Source organism: Pseudopodoces humilis, chromosome 8, assembly GCF_049639895.1.
Source record: "Pseudopodoces humilis isolate 2021_Gansu_Grassland_sample_001 chromosome 8, ASM4963989v1, whole genome shotgun sequence".
Lineage (NCBI taxonomy): Eukaryota > Metazoa > Chordata > Aves > Passeriformes > Paridae > Pseudopodoces > Pseudopodoces humilis.
The window spans coordinates 9,099,617-9,122,878 of record NC_142207.1 but is presented as its reverse complement, the minus strand read 5'-3'; the positions used below and the strand labels follow the sequence as shown (position 1 = coordinate 9,122,878).

Genomic DNA, 23,262 nt, shown 5'->3' with positions numbered 1-23,262 from the left:
CTTAAGTTTGTGCTTCTTCTTATCCTGCGACTTCCACACCTCACCAAAGCTATTACACATAGTGGAGTCCCTGTCCTCCTCCCAAGACGATCTCTGAACAGCCTGGATCCACAGGATGCCAGAGATGAGCCTAGTCAGACTCTGCAGTTACTTCTTCACAGCTTTAACAGCTTGATTTTTTCCAAGCATTGTGTGGCAATAAGACAATACTGACATCCAGTATTTTAATATCAATATCAAAATTACTGCCTCTGGTCACCAGAAAGTAAATACAAAGTTGTATTACTCATTACTGAGGTGCAGTATGAACTGCTCCATTAAACTCTCATTATCTGTATTTCTCCAAGTTGCACTGCTCTGACACACAACCACTGCCAGCACTGCAGACCAAATTATCTGCCTGAACCTGCACTAGTGATAAAAAACTGCTGGCTCTTATTTGTAATCTTGGCATGACTGATACATGTCTAGCTGTCCATTATCATTATCCTCTATTTCATCCAGCTAAAGAGGTACAGGACCAAGGAGCCAGATGAGTTCCAGCTGAGGTCTAACAACAAGGGTCACTCTACAAAAAAATCCATACCATTGCCATAGCAACTCCTGTGCGCTCTGAGTAACCATGACAACACTGCTGCTTCCCATCAAGAGATTCTTTTGGCAATGTCCAATCATCACCACATCAAATTTTCAATAGTTACAGTACCTTGAACAGATCTCTCTTTAAAAAGCCTCTACATCTGTGACTAACTTCAGAGAGGCAAACAACAAAGCAGTTTCCAAATTAAATCACTGAAGTAAAACTACATCCTCTATCTTATCTCTTATGACATAAGAATAGCTATTGCAAAGCGGAAGATGCATCCTGGAAAAAAACCCAAATGATGTGTCACTTTCAAATTGCACCAAGTGAAACAGAACTACATGCAAGCTTCAGTTCTCCAAAAGTGAGATCAATCTTATTTCAAACAAACAAAATGTTCTCACCGATGCAATTTGCCACCGTAGAAGGGCTTGGTGTGAAAGTTAATACTTGCAGAATACCCAGTTTTTGCACAGTTAATGTTGACTTTTCCTCCCAGTTCTACCCAAGGAACAGTTAAAATTGAGCGGGCGTATGCACAGGGCAGAGAGAAGGTGTATTCTTCTCCGTGTTCCAAGAGATGTAAGATACCTGTGTGAAGAAATACAAGGATCTGTAAACCAGTACCATTTCAGAAAAGGCCAAATAAGTTGTTGAAACAAATAGTCAATACTACATCTGGCTACTTTTCCTCATAGACCCTCACACAAAAAAAAAGTTAAAAAACTCACACTAGAGTGTCAATTATTAGATTCTAGATACAAACATTTTCCCTCACTAACTTGAGTAATGTGCATTTAAATCTCTTCTGGGAAAACATATTTATCTCAATAATACTGTTCCATAAAGTACAATCCCATGCTATGCACATACTTTTCAGAAGCACATATAAGGGCTGGTCACTGTCTTACTGATGGCTCTGGAGCACGGCAAGACAAGACTTACACAGACAAAAGGGAATAATGAATGAATTCCCTGAGCTGCAGATCCTGAGGAGGGCTAATACTCTTGCTTTCCCTTTCTGTAATACACCTTGCCCAATCTGAAGGCAGGTAGCAGAAACAATTCTTACAGCATCTTCCTGCCAAGATAAACCCAACTCCTTCCTGACACCAACTTTTGCAATAAATGTCAAGAATGTCATTAAATACTAGAATCTTTCTTTGGGTTTTAAGATTAGTGGGTTTGATTCCTATAAATAATCCAAAAGCACAAGATCTCCCTCTTGCCCTTACAAGAAAACAGCACAACATCTAATTGCCGCCTGCTCCAGCCTCTGGGGCACAGTACCCCTGGGTGTCTGACACCAACAAAAACAACACAGGAAATTCTGAGAAAAGTTATGGTTTGAGAAGAGTCCTACAAGAGATCAACTTCATAAATTACACCTGTACAGCCAAAGATGTGCCTTTCATATACCCTGGCATTCCCTTGGTCATTCCCTTGTCCAGAGTGTAGTTTATAGTTTGTAGCAAGTGCCTGGAATCCCCAAGTACTGGACATAATACACAGAGGACACAGAGGCTGTCTCATCTTGTGCAGTAAATACTAATAACTAAGGGAAAATTACAATTGGAAGGCAGTTACCCTTCTCTGTCCCTAAAGGTTCCAATTTTTCCAGTTAAAGAAAATCAAAATGTGCATAGGAAGATTAAGTGCCATACAGAGAAATGCAACAACAGTTCTATTTAATAAATGTCTGATGCAAATTAATTCATAAATATCAGTTTACATCACAGTAACTGATCTTTGGCTTAAAAGTCAATATTTTATTTCTGAATAGAATCCTGATTTTTGTCAAAGCATAAACCTTTCTATTTTTCCCTCCCATTTAAAAATTTGCTGTTTACAGTAGTGACAACTTGTATCTTTTGAATATAAAATCGAATTTGCTATTAAATTACTAATATTTTAACAAACTTCTAAAATGAACAAAGGACAGAATTTACACCTACCCTCGCCAACCATTGTCACTCCTATTGACATTCCTAGGAATTTACTTTTTGTCCAGACGTGGGCATTGACACACATGTTCCTCTCTACACACTCAGCATAAAACCCCGAGACAGGAGGATGGTGGGACACTTGCTCAGCTACGAATTTCACCGTGTAATAGTCCGGCTCCGCTTGGCCTTCCGGATCTTTAGGCAGAGTTACTTGCTCTGAGGGGGAGTGAGCAGAGGAGTTGGTGCCAGCATCAGTGGCCACGTTGCTCTTGGGCATCCTCCAGGAGCAGTGGAAGGTCTCCCCGATGATGGGGTTGTAGGGCTTCTTGGCAATGGCTCCCTTGCGGCCCTCGTGGAAGGAGGTGAGGTAATACTCCACAAAGCGGATCATCCTCTCCTCGGGGCTGCTGCCGTTCGTGATGGCGATGAAGAGATCGGGGTGGGACATGAAGTCCGCATACATCTCCAGCAACGACCGCTTCTCTAGAATGAAAGTGGGAAGAACCACCTGAAAATGAAAGACAAGTCATAAGGCTCAAGTAAGGAAAACTGAGACAGGCATTTTATAAGAGAAGTCCTTGGGAGAAGGATTCTGTCCTTTTTTGGGACACCACACTTTCTGAGTGCACTCTCTTGTTCCTCTTGTAAGATGTGAGCAAAATACAGTGATCAGAAGTTCCAGAAAAACAATTTACAAGGAGAAAAAAAGCCCAGTGAGTAGTACTAGTAGGACTAAGATCAAAAGGGACTGAGCATCAGGTAAAAACCCCCAAAAACATGAAAGAGCTGCAAAGAGATAATGTGTCCCATATACCTGTGAAAGAGAAAACAAGCATGAAGGAACTCGAACTACAGCAAAGAAGGTTCAGAGTGGAAGTTAGGAAAGGTATGGTCTAATGGAGAGGAAAGCTGGGAAGCTATGCCAGCTCTGGAGAGCTTACAGAACCTTTCTCCACACAGCAACTAGGACAAGCATCCATGAGAAGCAGCATAGGATGGGTTGACTCTCTGTCTCTGAGCAGAGGTACCTTATACTTTCACAGTTACATTCAACACTACAAAAAACAGCAATCCCATCCTTCCTGAGCCAAGGGCAACCCCCCAGAGTGAAAGGCTGTGGATACCATCAGTGTTTTCTTTCTCTGCAGTGGGAACAAGCCTCACATAGCTACACTCACATAACTGACATAACTAACTGTTGTAAACAGCAACACAGAGTGTATCTCAGCCGTGAGATCAAGACAATCCATTTAAAATCATCTGCATTCAAAGAGAAAAAGCACAGACATAAGACTTAATAGACATTCAAGTTAAACTGAATACACTTGCTATGTTGTTGCAACATCAAACTTAAGTATTAAGTAGCTTTTCACTTTAGTACCCTGATATAAAGTACAATTCTAACAAATTCATTACTTGTTTTGAAGTCAGGTTTGTCCATTTCAGTGCCTTGCCTCCTCTGAAATAAACACAATTTTCCCCACACAGCCAAAGGTTACAAGTGGGAGACAGGCTCAATAATTTGTTCCAACTAAGAGAAAAAGATATCCTAAATCAAATCTTCAATGTAAGTGAAAGAGTGACTTAATCAGTTCCTAGTTTAGCAGCAGGGGTTTAAGTCTGACCCACAGACAGGGCCTGTTCACACCACCTTTTTGTTTTCTCTCTCAAGTTGTGAAACAAGTTGCACAATACAAGTGTTTCTAGAGGCTATGCAGCTAGTGCTCAACAAACATAGGTTTAAAAACAATAATAATCCATAATTCCAAGAAAGAGTGTTTTCCTCATTCCATGCTACTGTAAAATCCATTTTTTATTTCAAAGTGCCTAGTGCTTATGGCAAGAAGTCTTTATGGGAACAACTTGAACACAAGCTGGTAGCAGCCTGATTTTCCCAGATTTGCTGCCCAAGCTAATAGCACCTGAGTGTCAATTTTTCCAAGCTGCTTGCTTTTGAGATCTGCACTCAAGTGTTAAATCCAATTCTCTCCAGTGTAACTTTGTTCTTGCCTGCTTGTGAGCAAACACAGAAATGAGAATAGGAAAGTGGCTTAAACAGGCATCTAAAGATAGATAAGGGGGAACCAAAAGAAAACTTATTTTCAGAAGCAGCATGGACACAGGTGTAGGGTTATACAAGTTGTGTGGAAAAGCATTATCAAGATAGAAAAGAGATCATGGAAGGAAAGCAGAAAGAAAAATATGAGAAGACTGTAGAAAACAGCATGAAAAGACTGAGGTTCAAACACTGGAAAGAAAACAGGCCGTTAGAGGAAAGGCAACAAAAGCACAGTAGAAAACATAAAAAGAAGGTAACAGAAAAGACAGTCAGCACATTTCACCTGAACCTGTCTCAATCTGGGACATCATCCTGGGACCTGAAGTTGCTACTGTCCATAATTTTGTACTAAACTCAACACTGTTCAATACAGGAGTTGAGTTTTAAATGATACTTCACTTTTACTGCAGCCAGTCTTCACACCTCAATTACTTACTCTTGTTAAGTCCATGCCAAGTTTCAGCTGAGACAAAAGATGCAAGATAACACTGCGCTGCTCTTCCACTGCCCCTAGATCATCTTCCTTATCATCACAGATATCCTCCAACTCCTCATCTGGATTTATTTCTTCAGGTTCCTGGAATAAGAGCCATAAACTTAGCACAAAGATGTAACTGGCCAGACAGTATTCAAAAAGTATTTCATATTGTATTTAACTGCCCATGTATGAAAAAAGACTAAATAAACTCCCTGCAGAGAGCTACACAATGGAATTTACTCCCAAGATAAGCAACAGCTGAAGATTTTGAATGGATATGAAGATAACTCATTGCAGACTCCATCTGGAGGATTCAGGCTCAGATTTCTCACCCTCTCTCACATGGGTCATGGAAAAAAAGAAAAAAGCTTAAAAGAAATTCCTGCAAGTTTTGTGCATTCACAGAATGTCAAGCATCTAACACATAAATAGAAACAGCAAAGCAAAAGCTAGCAGCAATTCCAACCACCTCAATAACCCCCTCCACCTCCACACCACTTCAGCCTTTCCAGTGTTGCCATCACTACTCCAAAGACTGTGTCAGACTGTAGTTCTGAGTTCTGTGACTACCGTCAGTCATGCCTGGTATCTCCAAGCTGCGCTTCACAAGCGTTATCATGTTGCTGTGAGTGCAAATATGTAATAGTGAAAGAAAAAAAAGAGTAGTTTCAATACAACAAAACCCCATGCATACTACACTGCAGGTGTTGGTGTCTGTGTAACTGAAGCAGACAGACTAGAAATTACATCTGCACTGTTGTAGCAACCAGCACAGCGCAAGCACAAAGTCAAATGCTTCAGGCAGGAGGGAGGGTGGCATTCCTAGGGCTCTGAGCTGCATATCCTCCTGGAGCAAACAGCTGGAGGGAGGCAGATGCAGAGGGGAGAGGCACTGAATGCCACAGGAAGGCAGCAATATGCCTCTGCATAAGCAAAGCCCTTTGTCCTGGAACAGCTGCCCTGGCTCAAGGCAGATTTATGAACACTCAGCCATGAAAAACAGGGGGCCAAGCCCTCACACAGAGTTCAAATTCTGATGACAAGTACACAGAGGTGACTCCTTTCCAAGGATGCTATGCTATGCTCTCAGAAGTAAGGGAGCTGAAAATACCTATGGGGAGTGATAACACTATTTATACTTCAAATACATTTAGTACTCAAACTGTGACTAGCTTAATTACTGAAAGGAAGGAATTAAGTGATTTAGTTCAAAGCTCCCAGTTTTGTTTCATCTTTTCTTTTTTTTAACTTAATAGTAACTACTCTGACCCATTTAAAAATCTATAAACTATAGCAATTGAAAAAAATCCTTTCCATTTCAATTTTTCTGTAAGACAGCCCAGTGCTATTGCAGAGACATAAAACAGCACATTATCTTTTCACAGTTACACAGCCACAGCCAAACAACTGTGTGAAACCAACTAGCATAAAGAGGATGTAATTATGATTTTCTAGCTTAGTTAGGAAAACATGTTCTTCATCATAATCCCTACTGGTTTTTTACTTCAGTGTTTTGCAATTCAAATCCGTTTTGTCAGTTATAATGATACAGACTGTAGCTGAAAATGATACAGACTGTAACTGTATTTCAAATGCATTAAGCCACCCTGCAGTCAAATGATGAGAGCTCCTCAGATTAAGAAAAACAGATGCAACAAGACCTAGAAAATAAAGGGAAATGTAATAGCTGAAGACCAGTAATTTTGTCTTTTGTCTGCTTAGGAAGTTCTTCTTGGGCCTATTTTGAGAGTGTCATGAATTTCAGTTAACTAGTATTCCCTTGCATTTTATCTAAAACAAGTAAATAATGAAGTGCAAAAACCTATTTCAATGCCTTGCATTGCCACTCCAGTTGGCTCCCTCCACTTGACAGCAAGTTACATAAAGCATCAAAAATGTGTTGAATAAACAAGGTAGAGAGTTTCATTTACCACAACTGTCCTCACTCCTCCTAAACAGCTAACCAAAAGTATGAGAATAACTGTCATTAAATCATTTTCACATAATATGATTGAAACATTTACAGGTATTCCTCTGAATAATTCCCCACAGAAATGGGATGTCACATTACCTTACCCTTGTTAGCTGGCAGGGCTCTGCAATGGACTGCTCTTCTCTGACAGATTCTGGCTTGTTTATCTCTGCTGGGAAATTCTGAGCTGCTCCATTTTTGAAGTGGTTTGCCAGGGAGATCTTCGGTTCCAACCAACTGATTGTCGTTCCTGAAGCAAAGGAAAGTTTGCGCTGAAGCTTGCTCATCCTCTGCAAGGTCAGTAAACAGCAGTTTCCAACAAAAGAACTAGTTTTATGGAATAAGCTGAAAGCAGCCAATTCCTCCTGCAGCCAATGCCTCCAGCAGCCACTAAACAAAGGTGGTGCAATGAGACACCACCTTCAGTGATCATTAGCACAAACACTGGGATTGGCGAGCTGTAATACATGCAACTTGGACTGGAGAAACTAGTTGGTGTCATGAAAGGTGTAATCAGACACTACAGGAGGAGCCCAGTATCATGGGAATGTTAAGCAGCCCTTACACTTTTCTTTACCTGGTACCAAAATATATATGAGAAAAACAGCTTTCCACTTATTGGCTTCTGAAACCCAGCTCTGTTCTAGACTAAAAAAACCTAAAGAAGTTTTGTTGCCACTGTTTTCTCTGGAGGGGGTGCTTGTCTTTTCTTAGCTGCCGAGAAGGCAGGCACACAGTGTTGAATAAATAATAGCTGTCAAAAAAAATAAAAAAAAAACCCAAAAAAACCCCCAAACCTGCAGGGTTTGGAAAGCTATTACCCACCTGATGATCCCAGCATCTCTAGTTACTCTCAGTTAATTTATCAGAACGGGTCAGGTTCCTCATTAATAATACAAATGTTCCATTCTTTTTCAAAGGGTAATAAATGTACAGGTGATTCCAATCAGTTTTAACTGAAGAATACACAAATTGACAAACCATCTTGGCTGGGTTGCAAACACAGAAATTACTAGGAAACCTGAATTTCTACCACCAGATAACAGTTCCCTGTGCTATACTAAGGTATCTGTACTACAGTGTCTGTTGTCTCTTCCCATATGATACACAATCCTGTATTTCCTGACCCCTGTTACCTGCAACTAGGTCACATCCTCAACCAAAACAGGCAGAGTGAGCTTAATTCAGATAAACAGCAGCATTTTCACCAGGAAAATACTGGAGCAGGAAAAAAGTCCAGCTTTGCTATTGAGACAACTTTCCCACAGCCAGGTAGGTTATTTTCATCATCCATTACTCATTAATCCACTACGTCATAAGAAACAAGAATTCCTGACCACGCTAAATTAAAGCTATTTAAACAGAAGTTTCAAAGAAGTCAAAAAGTAAGATGGTCAGAATGCTGCTGTCACATCTTTCTGAAAAGGTTTCACTTGCCTTAAAAACCTCTCCATGACATCTGCTTTCTAAGCTGTAACTTTCAACACACTAATCTCTAACTGCACGTTCGTTCTAGGCTGCATTTAATCCACACTCACTGCCTCTGTATTAGCCTGAATTCACCCAATAGCCTCCCTTTAATATTTTCTATCAGTTACATATAAAATAACCTTATTTATTACATTTTCTGTTTAATTTTTGCTGTTAAGATGGAATTTTTGGAAGATTTGAGCTACCAGCTGTGTTTTAATCTTTGTGAATGGACAAGACACCACCTTAAGATTTCTCTTCCACTGGAAGAGCATATACAAATCTGTCCTCAGCTATTTTGCATAGGCACAAGCCATTCCCCTTACTTGTGACATCCTCCTCCTCTAGAGCCTTTACCAATTTCTTTTTAAACAGTTGTCAGCACTTCCTCTCTGGTACAGTACAGACCTCTTGAGTTTTCACTTCCTACATTTTTCTTCAAGAGTTGCAAATTGTTGTCGCACACCACTTGTGACTGGAATTTAGGAAAAGGTGGAACTTTCTTGTTCATCTTTAAGTTTGTGATTCAGAATACATTTTGATGTGTTGGGGTAATAATTTCAGTCTTCTGACTGGTTTTTTTTGGGTTTTTTTTTGTTCATTGATTTGGGTTTTTTTTGTCATCTAACAGTCTATAGTAAACTGGCACTCTTACATTATTTCTAATCCTTGGTTTTTAAGCCTGGCTTCACGAGTTGAATCAAAAGTATCCCTCCTTAGCCAACAGGAGAAATCTGAGCTAAATGGATTAAAAAAGAAATAAATTTAAAGGTTCTTGGTAATCCTTGAAAGGAACAAATGTAGTGTCTTGAGAAAGGCCACAGCAGGGGGGAGATGGAAGGCTGCAGAAAGACACAGGTATTCTTTTAATGGTCTCTTTTTAACTCTGGCCCCAGTAATGCATTATTCAATCTGCTGATCCTCTCTTCTCCATCCACCTCCCCAGGATATCACCAGAAATCTTCAAGATTTGGACATATTCAAGCAGTATTTTTAGACTTGGCCATAACAGGCAGATACCAACTGAAGAGCAGTCAGTGAATTAAGCTTTTGCCCTCATGGTTTAAAAATTTAAAAACCTACACCACTTGTCAAAAAAAAACCCAAACTAAAACTATCTTAAGTTATTACAGTGGTGCTCATTGGACCCTACTTATGCCCTCAGATATAAGTCGAAAATTCATCTTAGTACTGCATATGTGAAAATGCCAAAACAAAAATACTTCTCATGTGTATCTCCCACAGTTATGCACCAACAGTCAAAAAACTCAGAGACTAGGAAGAGTTCTTTCACGATAATTTCACAGTTCAGACAGATATCTCAAGAGTTGCCATCCAGTTTTTTTATGTTTAAAATGAAATTTTGAACTGAAATACAGCAAAAAGATTGAATAAATCTATTCACATATTCTCTTTTAATGCCTCTGGTGATTTCAGAATCATAAACACTTTTTATATAGCTTTAATGTTTTTATATAACATTTTTTCATCTTGGAAGCAAAATCTATTACAGCTCTGAAATAATATGCCCTGGCAAAGCAGGCACCAAAAATATGAGAAGAATATGGGACAGATAAAGGGAGAGACAACTCATTTGTACTTTGTTACACACTTACTATATCTACTGATCTGTTGTGCAAGAGAAGTATTTGAAAATCCTAAAAACCTCACAAAAAGTCACAAAAACAAGCTGCAAAATTTACAAACAATTATGACTACATTCAGTTCCATGTACTGCACATGAATCAGGTAGAACAATTCCACTAAGCTCTTACTTGCATAGAAGTGACCAATTGTGCAGACATGGCAACATATTTGTCTGCTGCCTGCACATATTCCACACCCATCAGCAGCAGGGTTTGGGGGGGTTCTGTTTGTTTTTTTGGAGTGGTCAGTTGTTTATTAAAAGAGATTTTCTATTTTTCTCAACCTTTAAGCAATTTTCATTGACTAGTCTGTTCTGGCCTCAGACTAGAATACAACACATTTCTTTAGACTGTAGTTTAGAATAAGGCAGTAACTCAAAACAAGAACACTGATATTTAACTAATATTAGTAACAACCAGTGCAAATTCAGAGTTTTGTATTTTAATGCTTAACTAGAAATGGAAGCTACATTTAAATAAGTGTATAATAAATACTTACAATAGGTAATCAGCGTGCAAAAAAAGAATTAAAAAAGCATGGCATTTGGCACAGTTGTAGTGGACACCACATGTCCTAGAATCTGCAATCCTATAAAATTCCCCCTCCACTATTACAGTCATAGCCCAAAGGCAGCCTTCATGTTGGGGTGCCTTACATGGTTTATTCTGTAGTGAGATGTTGTACAACAATTAGATGTCACATTTATGCAGCTGCTGCCATAGATTTCCTGATTAAATAAATGATTAAAAAATATACATTCAACATGCACAGAGTTCCACCCAACACAAACAAGTTGGAGTTTGGAAAAATTCACAAGAAACCAGGCAGTCATCAGTTTTCTTTGCCCATGTGGAACAAACATTTTTGCATGAAGGAAGGGATTTGTATTTGTTACAGAGCTCTGCTCCCTGTGAGCACCTATACCCACCTGCTGGTAAGGATCCCTTTTGTTGAGAAGCATGTTGTAACTGGAGAATATGGAAACAGTCATTTAAGCAGTTCATGGTTGCCATGGAAGTTGCTTTGAGCATCAATAGGTCCTGATCCAAGGATGTAAGGTGACCGGAGGCAGGAAGGCATTCTATGCTCCTGATCAAATCTCTCTGCTGGCCCTCAGCCTGAGACATCATCTGTCAAACAAAACAGTCACTTATCAGGTGGTAGAAGTGTTGTGTAATACCAGTTCAGCTGTGCACACAGAGGACCCCAAAAGGCTTCAAAACAGTAATAAAACTACAAGGTAACAGATGTAAACATATGTAAAAAACATAAACATATGTAAAATTAACTGTACTTTTTTTCTTGACTGTGAGAGCTACTACTACAACAGAGTCATTAAATGCATGATGAATCTACTCACAAAAATATATGGCATTTTATTAACAAGCAAAAGAATATGAAAGTGGCTTTAAAAAAAAGGCAAAGAGTAATTTGAACAAGATACTTGTTGCAGTAAATATCAAACTTTCATGCCTAGTTGATAGGGATGAGGTGAGAGGGGAATTGCAGGATTACAAATATATGAAAAATATAAAAGCTAAAATCCTAAGGCATCACCACGTACACTCTGTGTGAGAAGTAACTAAGCTCCATGCTCTGCACAGCCTGGAATAGGATCTACTGTCTGTGGGTATCAAGATTTTTTTCACTCTCTACAATCAGAGGTGCAGTACTTTAACAGAGAAGACCTGTATTCCTCGTTTTGGCTTAAACCATAAAGGATCTTCATTTACTGTCTCCACTGATGCCACACTGATTATCACTATCTCAGTGTTTACTTTGCAGGGAAGGAAGAAAAGCCAGCAGGATTTTCACCTTCATTCTGTGTTCAGATTGCAGCTCTCCTGTCCTGTTACCATTGTTCTCCCTGCTCTCCCCCAAGCTCCTTTCCTGCTTCACACAGAGCTCCACACCCCTAAATCACAGAATCTTCAACAGCACATCTGCCCACATGAGATACAGGGGCAAAGCACACCAGCCATCAAGCAGCACTTTCCTCTTTATACTCACAGAAACAAAATACTACCTGATTTTGAATCACAAGGATGAAAGCAAATTCCTCCTTTCTGGAGAGGAACAACAAACAGCAGCCATGTAACTGGGCAGCACTACTCTGCAATCATTACATGTTCTGATAGTGAAGGTAAACGTAAGGACAGATTGATTTAGAAGGGCAGCACCAAAATTTCTTTAAAAAACCTTTAAAGAAACGTGCATTTAACTGCTATGGCACTACGTAGCTTTTTCATTCCAATTATTTAATTCCCAATCCTAGCAGCATCTGACTGATTATTTTTTTTCAGTACTGCTACCTGCAATCCCTTCCAGGAACTGCTTTTAAGATTTTATACAATTCTTAAGGAACACGTATTCATCCAAATTCATACTATGTGATCTTTAGAACTTTTAAGGGCATGGCTCTGTAGCACGAGAAGCTGTGAATTTACAGAGCATTGGCTCTTTAAAAGTGGTGTTAACTGTGCAGAGACAGCCTTAGCATATACCAAGAGCAACAGGGCAGAAAGCTACTAAAATATTTAGTTATAGATAGCCTTGCCTATAAAAACACACCAGCTGCTATCACAACATGTGTTTCATTTTTCTCCAGCCACAAACGTGATAAAAGCCTTTGTGTGCATTTTTTTCCCAACTTTGAAAAAGTGTGTTGGCTTAAAAAGAAACCCACACAAAAACCCTACAGATAATTAGTTGACAAATCACCACAATCCTTCTGGTGACCTTTACTGTTAGTAATTCACCATGTGGTAGGCCCCAAGCACTTCATTCCTGGACAGACCAGACAATAGGACAAGCCATGAAGTTCAAATAGGCACATCTTCCCTTTCAAAGAACACACTTTGAACAGTCCTAAGGCTTTTCCTATTTATACACTCAGCTTTGGGGAAAAAAAATGTAGTGCCAGGAGAAGAAAAGCACAGTGACTAAAAGTCCAAAATCTTGGAAAAATACACATTGTTCACAATACAAAATACAAAATTGTTCTCACTGTGCAAACACACAGACACCTGCATTAGGTGCAAGTTAGCAAAAAGATCTTAAACCTCTTCCTTTGCACAGTAACCACGTCAGCATCATGCCACATATTCAGCCAAGAACAAGGGGAAGTTAAAGGGAAAGGGACTGACAAGGAGACCCAGGTACAGTGCAGTGCACGGGAAAATCAGAAATGGTCACAATGTAGCAGATCCTTTCAAAGAAGTTGCTCTTTCCACAGCTTTTCAAAATGAATTTCTAAGTGTTCAAGCTGTACCATGCTCAGGGGTAACAGGCAAGTACCTGCCCTTCAGTATTTTAATTATATCTAAAAAAACCTAGGCATTGTATCTAACAAGAATTTTAGCTTAAAAAAGGCAAGCAAACTAATTTTAACATCCAGAAGAGCCAGTACTACAGAGGATTCTTCCTCTGTGCAGGTCAAAAGTTTTTAAGTTGACAAATAATCGTGCTGTGCCACCAAACTCAGCAGCAATCAAAAGAGCAGGAATAGCTTCCTGTGCTCTTTGTAATGCCAGGAAAAGTCATTCCACTTTATCCCAATTACAGAACACAAGCCACTGCTTCAGTGCCCCAGCTCACACATACTCCTCTTTCCTCCTTGAAATTTTGAATGCCATAATGGTGTTTGAAAATTCAAAAACTGAAAAAGCCATTTCTGAAACATTTTTATTTTCCTGAGTACCTTGCAGTGCTTCACACATCTCTGCATTAGCACTATAGGAGACTTTACTGCTCTAAGAGGATAAAAACAGGATGGCAGCAATTATCCTTTTGCGAGAGATCTGCAAGAACAGTTTGCTGTGGAGAGAGATTCACAGACTATAAGGTTCAAAGTGGCACTCACTTTGTGTAAGCTACTGAATAATTACACCTTAGTACCTGATATAAATCGGGGCACAATGACAGCATGCCATACCAGTGAAACTATCTGCAACATCCATTTACTGGAGAACTTACCACAGTGCTCAGCCACATATTTTAAGGTTAATGAGGTTCACTCTTCTATTCCAGTTTGTCTAAGTTCAGTTTCTAGCTATTCACACTTCCTGTATCTTTATTTGCTAAATTAAAAAGCCCTCCATTAGAGACTTATTTTTGCCAAGAAATATATCACACCACACTCATTACAGTTAACATTAAAATACTCATTAACATAATACTACCACTAAGTAACACAGGTCAGCAATGCGTTATCTTTAGATAGGCAAGATCCACCCTGGAATTATCCACATGCTAAAATCAACCAGTAGTCAGTCTGTTCTATCAGTCAAGATGGAAAGGTAATTATTTCTGGATTTTTCTCCCAAAATACACTACACCTGAACATATAGTGAAAAAAACCCCAGGTGTCTGAATTGCTCTCTGTTCAGTCATATCCATCCCGAGACAATTCATCTAAATGAATCAGCATACCAGAAAATGGTATTAGCATTCTGAAATATCAATCAAGACCAACTTCTCTTAGCCATGAGAGATACAAGCACAGCTTAGTCAGTTCTTCTACAGCTTCTCATGGGAAGAAAAATGTACAATAGTATCATAGTATGTGCTGTTATACCCCTTAAGGATACTCCCTTGTCACTTGTAGTGCTACAACTTGTAAGACTGAGAACATGGTTCTGCCTTCAGCATCAAGACACTACTGCAGAGTACAAAAATCACAGAATATATATACCATGTATTTCTACAATTAGCCAGGGCAAATTACTTATCCTCACACAGCTGTGCAATAATAGCTTAGGACATGCTACTGACCATATATCCAACTAAGAATAGCAGGTTTCTCCACAACCTTACAAATAACACCACAGCTCTCTCAGAAAACTGTAAGGGAATTCAAAGCATACAAACCTCTCTAACATCTACAAGGTGATCTGGTTGCATAATGGGAACTCTTTTTCCCGTTGGCAATCTGTGATGTCCAACATTGAAGAAGGAAACTGCATTTTGACTGGGTCTTCTCTGCACACCAGGAGAGTTGGCACTTCCTTGGGATGCAAGAGAGAAGCTGCGAGATTTCAGAGGAGGGTTGTTCTAGTGAATAAATAAGCATATTGAGAAACATTTACAATTAATCCTAATAACCAGCAAGTTCTAATGTGAAAGATACAGCAGAACAGTTTAATTTTTAATTTTTTATAGAGCAAGGAAAGATGGCAAAGCTCTAATAAAGTATTAGTAGCAACTGCTAAATATTCTCCACTGTCTGCTTCTAGCTGCCCTCTTTTATAGTCTAATTAAGAACAATCTGTATCAGTAAGTATCACTTCTCTGACTTGAAGATCAGTCCTTGTTCTGCAACAGCACTAGAAATTGACTCCTAACAGATCCTGCAGAGATAGAGCTGACATTTAAAAAAATGGAAATTCATTTACAGCTATTAATTCAACTTATCTCTTATAACAAAACTAGCTATAAGATGTTGATTGTTACTTAAAAGCAAGATTTTATTCAGGTATTAGAAGGGTGTTAGGGCAATCAGGAGGTTCTGTGAAATACACTATATGCATACCCACCACATGGTTAGCAAATACAAACAACAGTACTCAGATATAGCATTGAGGATGTTTTTCTCAAACATGGAATTCATCCTAAATTTACTGGTGGGCTGCTGAGTGATTTTTAGAAAAGTAGGGGCTTAAAAAAAGAAAAAAAAAAAAAGAAGTAACATTCCCAAAATGGAAGGGCTTCAATAACACTGAAGCTGTATTTGCAACTGCTTCTATCACCAGCCTGAGTTTTGCCCATGAGAGCATCAGTCATACCTTTCCAATAGCTTCTGTGTGATGCTGTGTGCATATCTGTAGCCTGCTAACCCAGTGCTGTCGCTCTTTTGCATCAGTAGCTAATAAAAGCAAACCAAAAGGATTCTGTTAAATGAAGACATTTCAAATTATGGGCAAAAATGACTGCTGAATTCTTAAAAATCACAAGACTAACAGTGCAAAGTAATTTATTTTTAATCAAAAACTCATTTGACTGTAATAACTATAATGTTAAGTCAAGTTCAACATAAATAGTATATACTTTCTTCTTTTTTTATGCTATTTTTAGTGTAACAAAATGAATTAAACATCAACAAACCACAACTGCCTTGTAATCTAACAACATGAAACATTTTCCTGGAATAAGAGTAAGATACTCCAAATTAGAAAATTACAGCAAGTCTTCAAGGGAAGAAATACTCAAAGTTATTAGCCTAGATTTCTGCAGCCTACAAAATCAGAGGATGGGCTTTTATAACCACCGTAAGGTGGCTAACAAACCGAATGTTAGGAATAATTAAATTCTCTGTGAGCATCACCACAGTATTGCTACCTACACCAATGTAGAAAACCTTGAATCAGTACAATTTAAAGACACTATACATGAAGATTAAATCCCATTCTACACATATGAATTCTTTTGAAGGTCATCAAACCCAAGTGTTACGGAACTATCCATAAATAAGGACCATTTCTAGCTGAACAGTGGGATGGAAGTTTTGAACAGAATTTTCATGGCAGCATTTTACCAACCAGGTTGTCTCACTTTGGCCCTGCAGCCAGGTCCAGCCAAGCAGCCCCAGGTGAGAGCCAGGACTGTCCTCTAGTGGAAGGATCCCCTGCCCAAGAATCCAGGTCCTACCTCTTAGTTTATACTGCTCCCCACTGGCAGCGTTGACTGTGAAGGTGTGAGAGTCTTCATCACTGGGTGAAATGACAGCTCCAGCCAGCTGCAGGGTACCTCTGGGCTTCAGATGTCTAGACTGCTCATTCACAAAGTACTCCAGCAGGCCAGCATCATTGTTTAACACAAAAAACCTGCAAGGATAACAAAGCAAATACACTGAATAAAATCAGCTCCTTTTCCTTTTTTTTTTTTTTTTTTTTTTTTTGTGCAGGTAGTGGTACTGGGAGAAGTCACTACTCCCATTACAAGTTCATACAGATGGGATTGGGACTAAAAGACTTGTGTCAGGAAAACCTTAAACATGTGAGTTATGTCCCCAAAATGGCACAGAAATTAATTTCTTGGCATTTTTTTTTCTCAGAGCACAGGGATTGCACAACAAAACAACATGCCCACAGAAGAACTATTGCAAGATTTTGGGAAACAAATGATATCCTGAATCATTAGGGCTTAATAAATCCTTAAACTACATACATTAAGAATAAAACACCCCAGATACAAAGGTGCTGAAACACAAAACCATGAAACTGAAGCAATTCCAGATTTATTTTTTTTAATGGAACTGAACATTAAGCTTCAAGTTCCACTTGGGTTTAATGCTGAGAATGACAAAAGTCACTCCATGCCAGGGACAGCACAGGTGGCACAGTGTGGTACACTAAAGACTTGTCTCTCCAGCATTAATTTGGTTGCAGTGTGCTGCTCTAGGAACAGCATTAAACAAGAAATCTGACCAGAGAATTTCACTTGACACAGAAAATCAAGTTATTCCAGGGGAGACAACATCCTGGGGAAAGGGAAAAGCCTGCTTGAGTTTGAATTTACAGTAATAAAGTCTTAATTTTTTTAAGTGATAGCATTATTTGGCACAAAGGTGAAAACTCAGCAGAAAACACAAAGACAATATTTTTTAATGGAAAAGGAGAAAAAACCTAATGCTTTTTACACACACAAATATAGGCCACTAAATGACTTAAGTGTTTTATATTGCCTATGCCTTTTTTATATTCATGCCTTAATACAAATATTATTCATCTACACATTAACTTAACCTACACTGAGAAAAGTGGAAGATTCTTGCATAAAGTTTGCCTACTGGAAAAAGGGAAATCTAAATATTATTAAAAAAATCAGAAACATGTTCATTTGGATGCTGCAGAGACCAACATTACTAAAAAGCACCATAAAAGACTTACCGATATTGCCAACCAGTGACAAGATTGGTGTATTTCATTAAGTAGCCACAAATATTTTCCATGTGATCACTATCAAAAGAGAAAAGCAATCAGACAATACCAAACATGTTTTAGATCCTCCCAGCTTCTGACCATCTTTATTCATTTTATGTTCCTTTTTAGAAAGTCACGATCAATTTAGTAAAGATACACTTTAAAGCTTTTCCAGTCTTGTTCCAAAAATAGTTTCTTACGACAATTTAACCATACTTACTGAATTCCAAATAATTTCAAACCATTATTAGCTGCACCAATTCAACAGGCACTTCTAGACACATTTTTACAAGTTTCATGTAATTAAAGACTTTGTATCCATGCTGCTTCTGCTTCCTGCTCTCTCTTCAAAATAAACTCTGTGCTTTTGGACTCCTGAACAAAACTTTCACTAGCTTATTAAGAGACCCCTGGATCACAGCCACCAACCTAAACAGTCTGTAGCTACTCCTACATCAGTGTGGTGTTCTTAATCCCTCTTGTCCAGCATCCTTTCCCCTACACAGTCATGCTCCTGAACAGATGTTCTACCGAACACAACATGCAAGTGTAGCTCACATCAACATTCTGAAACCTAAACCAGAAGCCAAAACATCTCCTCCTCCAGCCTGATGAGAAAATCAGTAGTTTCTCCTTCAAAGATTCGACTTGCAACATCCACCAAAAATGAGAATCCACCAAAGATGCTTGGCATGGAGACTTAATATCACTATAGGCAAAATACATTACCATTTCTGAAAATCAATTGCCCTAAATAAGGCCTACAACTATCATGGCTACAAATTACTCACTTTAAGACCACAATTTAAAGACCCACTTTATGCTGTACATTCCCATAAATATAGAAATGCCACCTCAGTGCCCTCACCTCACAGTAGGTCATAATCCTACACTGAAGAACACACTCTTGATAGACAATTCCAGATCCAACATGAGAAAAAACTTCCTATTATTACAAAGAAGAATTGAAACAATGACCCAAATATCAGACAGTATTTGCTTCTTCAAAATAAATTTGTCTTTAATCTTACTTAAATTTTAAATTATAATTTCTGTACGCTGTAGTATGTTGAAGATGAAATGAAATTATTCAGAGTCCATTGGAGCAGAAGCAACCTGTCTTGGTTGTTAAATGGACAAAGTAGCCTCATGTCAGCAAAAGGGGAAAAGTGGGGAAAATAGGACTATGAGAGCCAAGGGATCATCTCCATTAGTGGGTTTTGGTTGCAAATAGAGTTGGGCTAAGTACTGGGGAAAATTCCAAATAACAGGTGAAGCTGCTGTCTGCACCTCATTTATAGACACTATCACCATATTAATTAGATATCTGACAATTTGATAAATATAACATGTTACACTGTTTCATCTCAAAGGAAGCTATTTAGGGTGACACTAACGAAAACAGCCACAGAGTAAGTCACAGCCATTAAGTGATACAACACAAGCCAAGAGATACAAGAATGTACATTTTTTGAAGAAAAAAAACAAGCTGCTGAGTTTTAATGTTACTTTTAAAAGCAAAAATGTGTCCTAGCTATTACAGAAGCCATTAGTATTACAGTAATATCCTGCAATGGAGAGCAGCCAGCAGGACTATCTAGGAATTTAATTTCTAATAGCTCATTAAGTGGTACTACAGATAAAAATAAAACCAAGGAGAGCAGAGGGTGTCGTATATTTGAAATGTACAGAGAAACTAAAGGAGACATAATCAAACTCATCCTCTGCAGACGCCTCTCATTTGTTATTATTGGCATACAAGGGAAGTACAGTTTAGACTTGCTCACTGTCTTAATTTAGCTGAAAATTATGAGATTGCATAGTCATAAAAATGCATGAGCTTGGGTTTTAATCATCTGAAAATTGTCCCTAGTCACAGCTAATTGTTTTTCAGCTCTAGTGAATGCAAGCTACGCCCTTGCTTTTCAGTGAGACACTGTACATAGCCCTGCACATTCAGGCTACAGCCACTGCACCCCCATTAAGTAATGTGCCTAAACCACAGGTACCTTTAACAGAACCCAAGAAAAATCAGGAAGGTAAGTTCAGACTGCACTGAATGCAGCAGGACTATGTGGATGAAGGACTATGTATATGGAAGTCCATTCATCTGACAAGGGTAAATTAAATAGCCTTTGATTAAAATCATTTGACCTCTGGGGTTTTTTTGGGTGTGACAGATAAAATAGATGATTTCGTCATGCAAAAAAAGGCACTGTAGAAGGGAGTGCAGCTCTTCTGGTGATGTAGTTCCACATCCAATGACCATCACATTTTGCCATCATCTGCATGGTCTTTTCCACTTAGATTTTCACCTTGTCTAGACCCAAACATCTCCAAATGCCTCCTCTTCAATAATTTATATCTCTAAGCTCATCAGTCCTGGAGGGTTCAGCTGAAAAGCTTTGAGAACAGTGCTCCATGGAAGTCTGAGGAAGTGACTAAGAACTAATATTTCAATATTTGAACTAAGGCTTATTTTTAAATAAGTGAAAATTATATACACTAAAGAAATCTAAACCCACTCTGCAAATTGCAGCTCACAAAAAAGTAAATTCTATAACTGTACATAAACCCATGACAGAACTACAGTTAACCTCCTAATCTTCTTCTGCACGTATGAATACAGAAAAATGTTCTCAGTATTATTTATGAGCAAGGCCAGCGATTGTAACTAAAGCATTTCTTCAATAATTTTAAGATTAGTGCCTCCACAGCATGAGTTAAACCAAGATATTTGCTGTTGCTAAAGCAGTGATGTAAGGCAGGGCAGTTAACATAAAAAAAAAAAAATACAAAAACACACTCAACCCAAAGAAAACCCAGTAACATTTCACTAGTATGGAACTGACAGCCAAATGACAGCCATCTACAGAGCACTACAGAAAGCTTGTAAAATGGTAGACTCTGAGAACAAGAGGTTGAGGTTCAAGCACTGGCTCTGCTCACAGATAACCATAGCTCATAAAATATGAGTAAGCCCCTACTGCTGTTTCATTGGAAACACTGCTGGCAAAACCTGTCTCAAAGTCACCAGCGTACTTCAAAAGTCTGCAAAATTTCTGACATAGGGGTTTTTGACTTCTAGAAAACAGATTTCAGAAGTGAACTTGACACAAAACACTGAACAACTTAACACTGACAGTGAGGGTTGGCTCCCTTGGGATCCTTCCTGATTTTCAGAATCCCTTTGCATTCACACTGCTGCCTACATGCACGTACATGTACCTATGGGTATGTGTGTCTTTCCATAGCCAAGATGCTGTTGGTGCTATTTAAAATGCTCACCACAGTCTCAGATTGTCAGAGGAACAGCAACAGCTCAGCAATAGTGAGTCAACAATCCCTAAAGGCCCTATTTCTGTCGAAATTCACATGTCCTGTCAAAGAAAGGAAATGTTGCAACAGACAGATCACAGTCTTAAGGACATGAAAAAAAAAAATTATTTTAACTTTTGCTAGACTACTTTAAGTGAGGATATTGTACAAATCACAATCTAGAAAAAAATTATGCAGAACAAGATACAACATCTAAACTCTAGCCCAGCAACATCTACCACCTCCCAAAACCTGTGGTTTTCTCCCAAAGGCTGAACACCATTGAACTTGACTGTCCACTTATCACAATGTTTTAGTTTATACATACTATGAGAAGGACTGAAACTGTCCTTAGAAGCAAATGACAGACATCTGAGAACAATTACACATTGGTTCATATCCTTCCCACAAAATTATCCCTCCCTTACATCAAAGAAGTTTGCCATAAGCCAGATTTCTACATATCTATGTGCTATAAAAAAAATATAATAGGAATAAAAGATTCACAAAGTCTCACTGTTAGCTTATTTATCCTTCTCTAGTTTTATTTGTCCTTTCCTAAACTGCAACAGCTGCTTGGGCCTTGCAGGGTGGTCTCCTGTCCTAGGGAAGAAAGAAGACAGTGACAATCAGGCTAAATTCCCCTGTATCCTGTTTATGTGCAGCACCCGAGTGTCTCGGTTCTAGAAGACAGGTGTCTGCTAGGGAGAGCAGGAGCCTCCCTTGGGATGAAAGAATGTAGACCCCCTCCCTCCGAATTATTATAAATTTGAAATCAAGGGGCTTTCAGGCAGAGATCTGGGGATAGGAATAACAGTTCTTTACTAGTATAACCAGGCAAACAAACAAACAATAACTACAGCAATAACAAGAACACAGAACCAGGGACCCCGGGACAGCTCTCTCAGCTGAGATGGGGTGGAGGAGAGGTTTAGTTTTTCACAAACCCCTCGGGCAGTCAGTCCCGGTGCTCCTGCAGGGCTCCGGGGAACAGTCGGCTGGAACAGCAGGGATGAGCTGAGATCCTGGGCCGGTGGATGAGGTGTATCAGCAGCTCTGCGGCGGTGGCTGCCACACGTCCCGGCAGGGCAGGGGGTGAGGGGCCACCAGCCAAGAGGGGAGAAGGAGAAGAAGCAACTGCTCCGTCTGGGTGATGGCGAAATTCCCTTCTCTCCACCGCAGCCGCTCCGCGACCCAGCACACGAACGTCCTTCCCCGAAGCCGAAGAAAAGCCAGCTAAAAACTGTCCCCACCCTCCTTTTCTGCCCCCTTCCCCCCCGCCCTGGGCCCGGCTACTCTTTGTCCGTTGTCAATCACCCCTAAGTACCGGTAGTTAGGTTGCCCCAGCACATAATGGGTAAAAATTCCCCGGGCAAGCCAGAACGACAAAACAAACAAAAACAAACAAACAAAAAAAAAAAACACCACCTAACCCTCAACACTATCCACCCCGAATTTTTTCCCATACCAAAATGTTACATTAAATATTAAACCTTTAAATTATACACAAACACACACTACTTTAACTATATACATATGTACATGCAGATACAGATACAAGCACAGTGTCATGGGTAGTTCACCCTAAAACCAGGTCCCCTTGGGGTATGCACCGGGTCTCTCCATCTTTTTGCATCACCCACCAAGTGCAACCCGGTCCCTGAGCAAAGACAACCCCACGGATTGGACTGTCTTTGCTGGAGGCAGAATTAACCCAAACAGTTTTTCCCAGCATACCTCTCATATGTACCACTGGAACCTTATCTCCATCTGTCGTTCTAAAGGGCTCAGATTGGGCAGGGCCTGCTCGGTTAGTGGAACCTCGGGTGTTCACCAACCATGTGGCTTTTGCTAAATTAATCTCCCAGTT

The 23,262-nt window shown here is 39.3% G+C and overlaps 1 protein-coding gene across 2 annotated transcripts in view; it reads right to left on the bottom strand.

Moving 5' to 3' along the window:
* The window catches only part of OSBPL11 (oxysterol binding protein like 11), a 50,924-nt gene that overhangs the window by 5,916 nt on the left and 21,746 nt on the right, over positions 1-23,262 (bottom strand). For both annotated transcript variants that reach the window (XM_014249525.2, XM_005519638.3), the window contains exons 2-10: positions 18,042-18,110; positions 16,801-16,976; positions 15,939-16,018; positions 15,025-15,207; positions 11,084-11,285; positions 7,143-7,288; positions 5,025-5,165; positions 2,539-3,037; positions 988-1,174 (exon numbers count right to left, since the gene is read on the bottom strand). In XM_014249525.2, coding sequence (XP_014105000.1) covers positions 988-1,174; positions 2,539-3,037; positions 5,025-5,165; positions 7,143-7,288; positions 11,084-11,285; positions 15,025-15,207; positions 15,939-16,018; positions 16,801-16,976; positions 18,042-18,103 — 1,676 coding nt within the window. In that variant the 5' untranslated portion in view covers positions 18,104-18,110. The remainder of the gene's footprint in view (positions 1-987; positions 1,175-2,538; positions 3,038-5,024; positions 5,166-7,142; positions 7,289-11,083; positions 11,286-15,024; positions 15,208-15,938; positions 16,019-16,800; positions 16,977-18,041; positions 18,111-23,262) is intronic.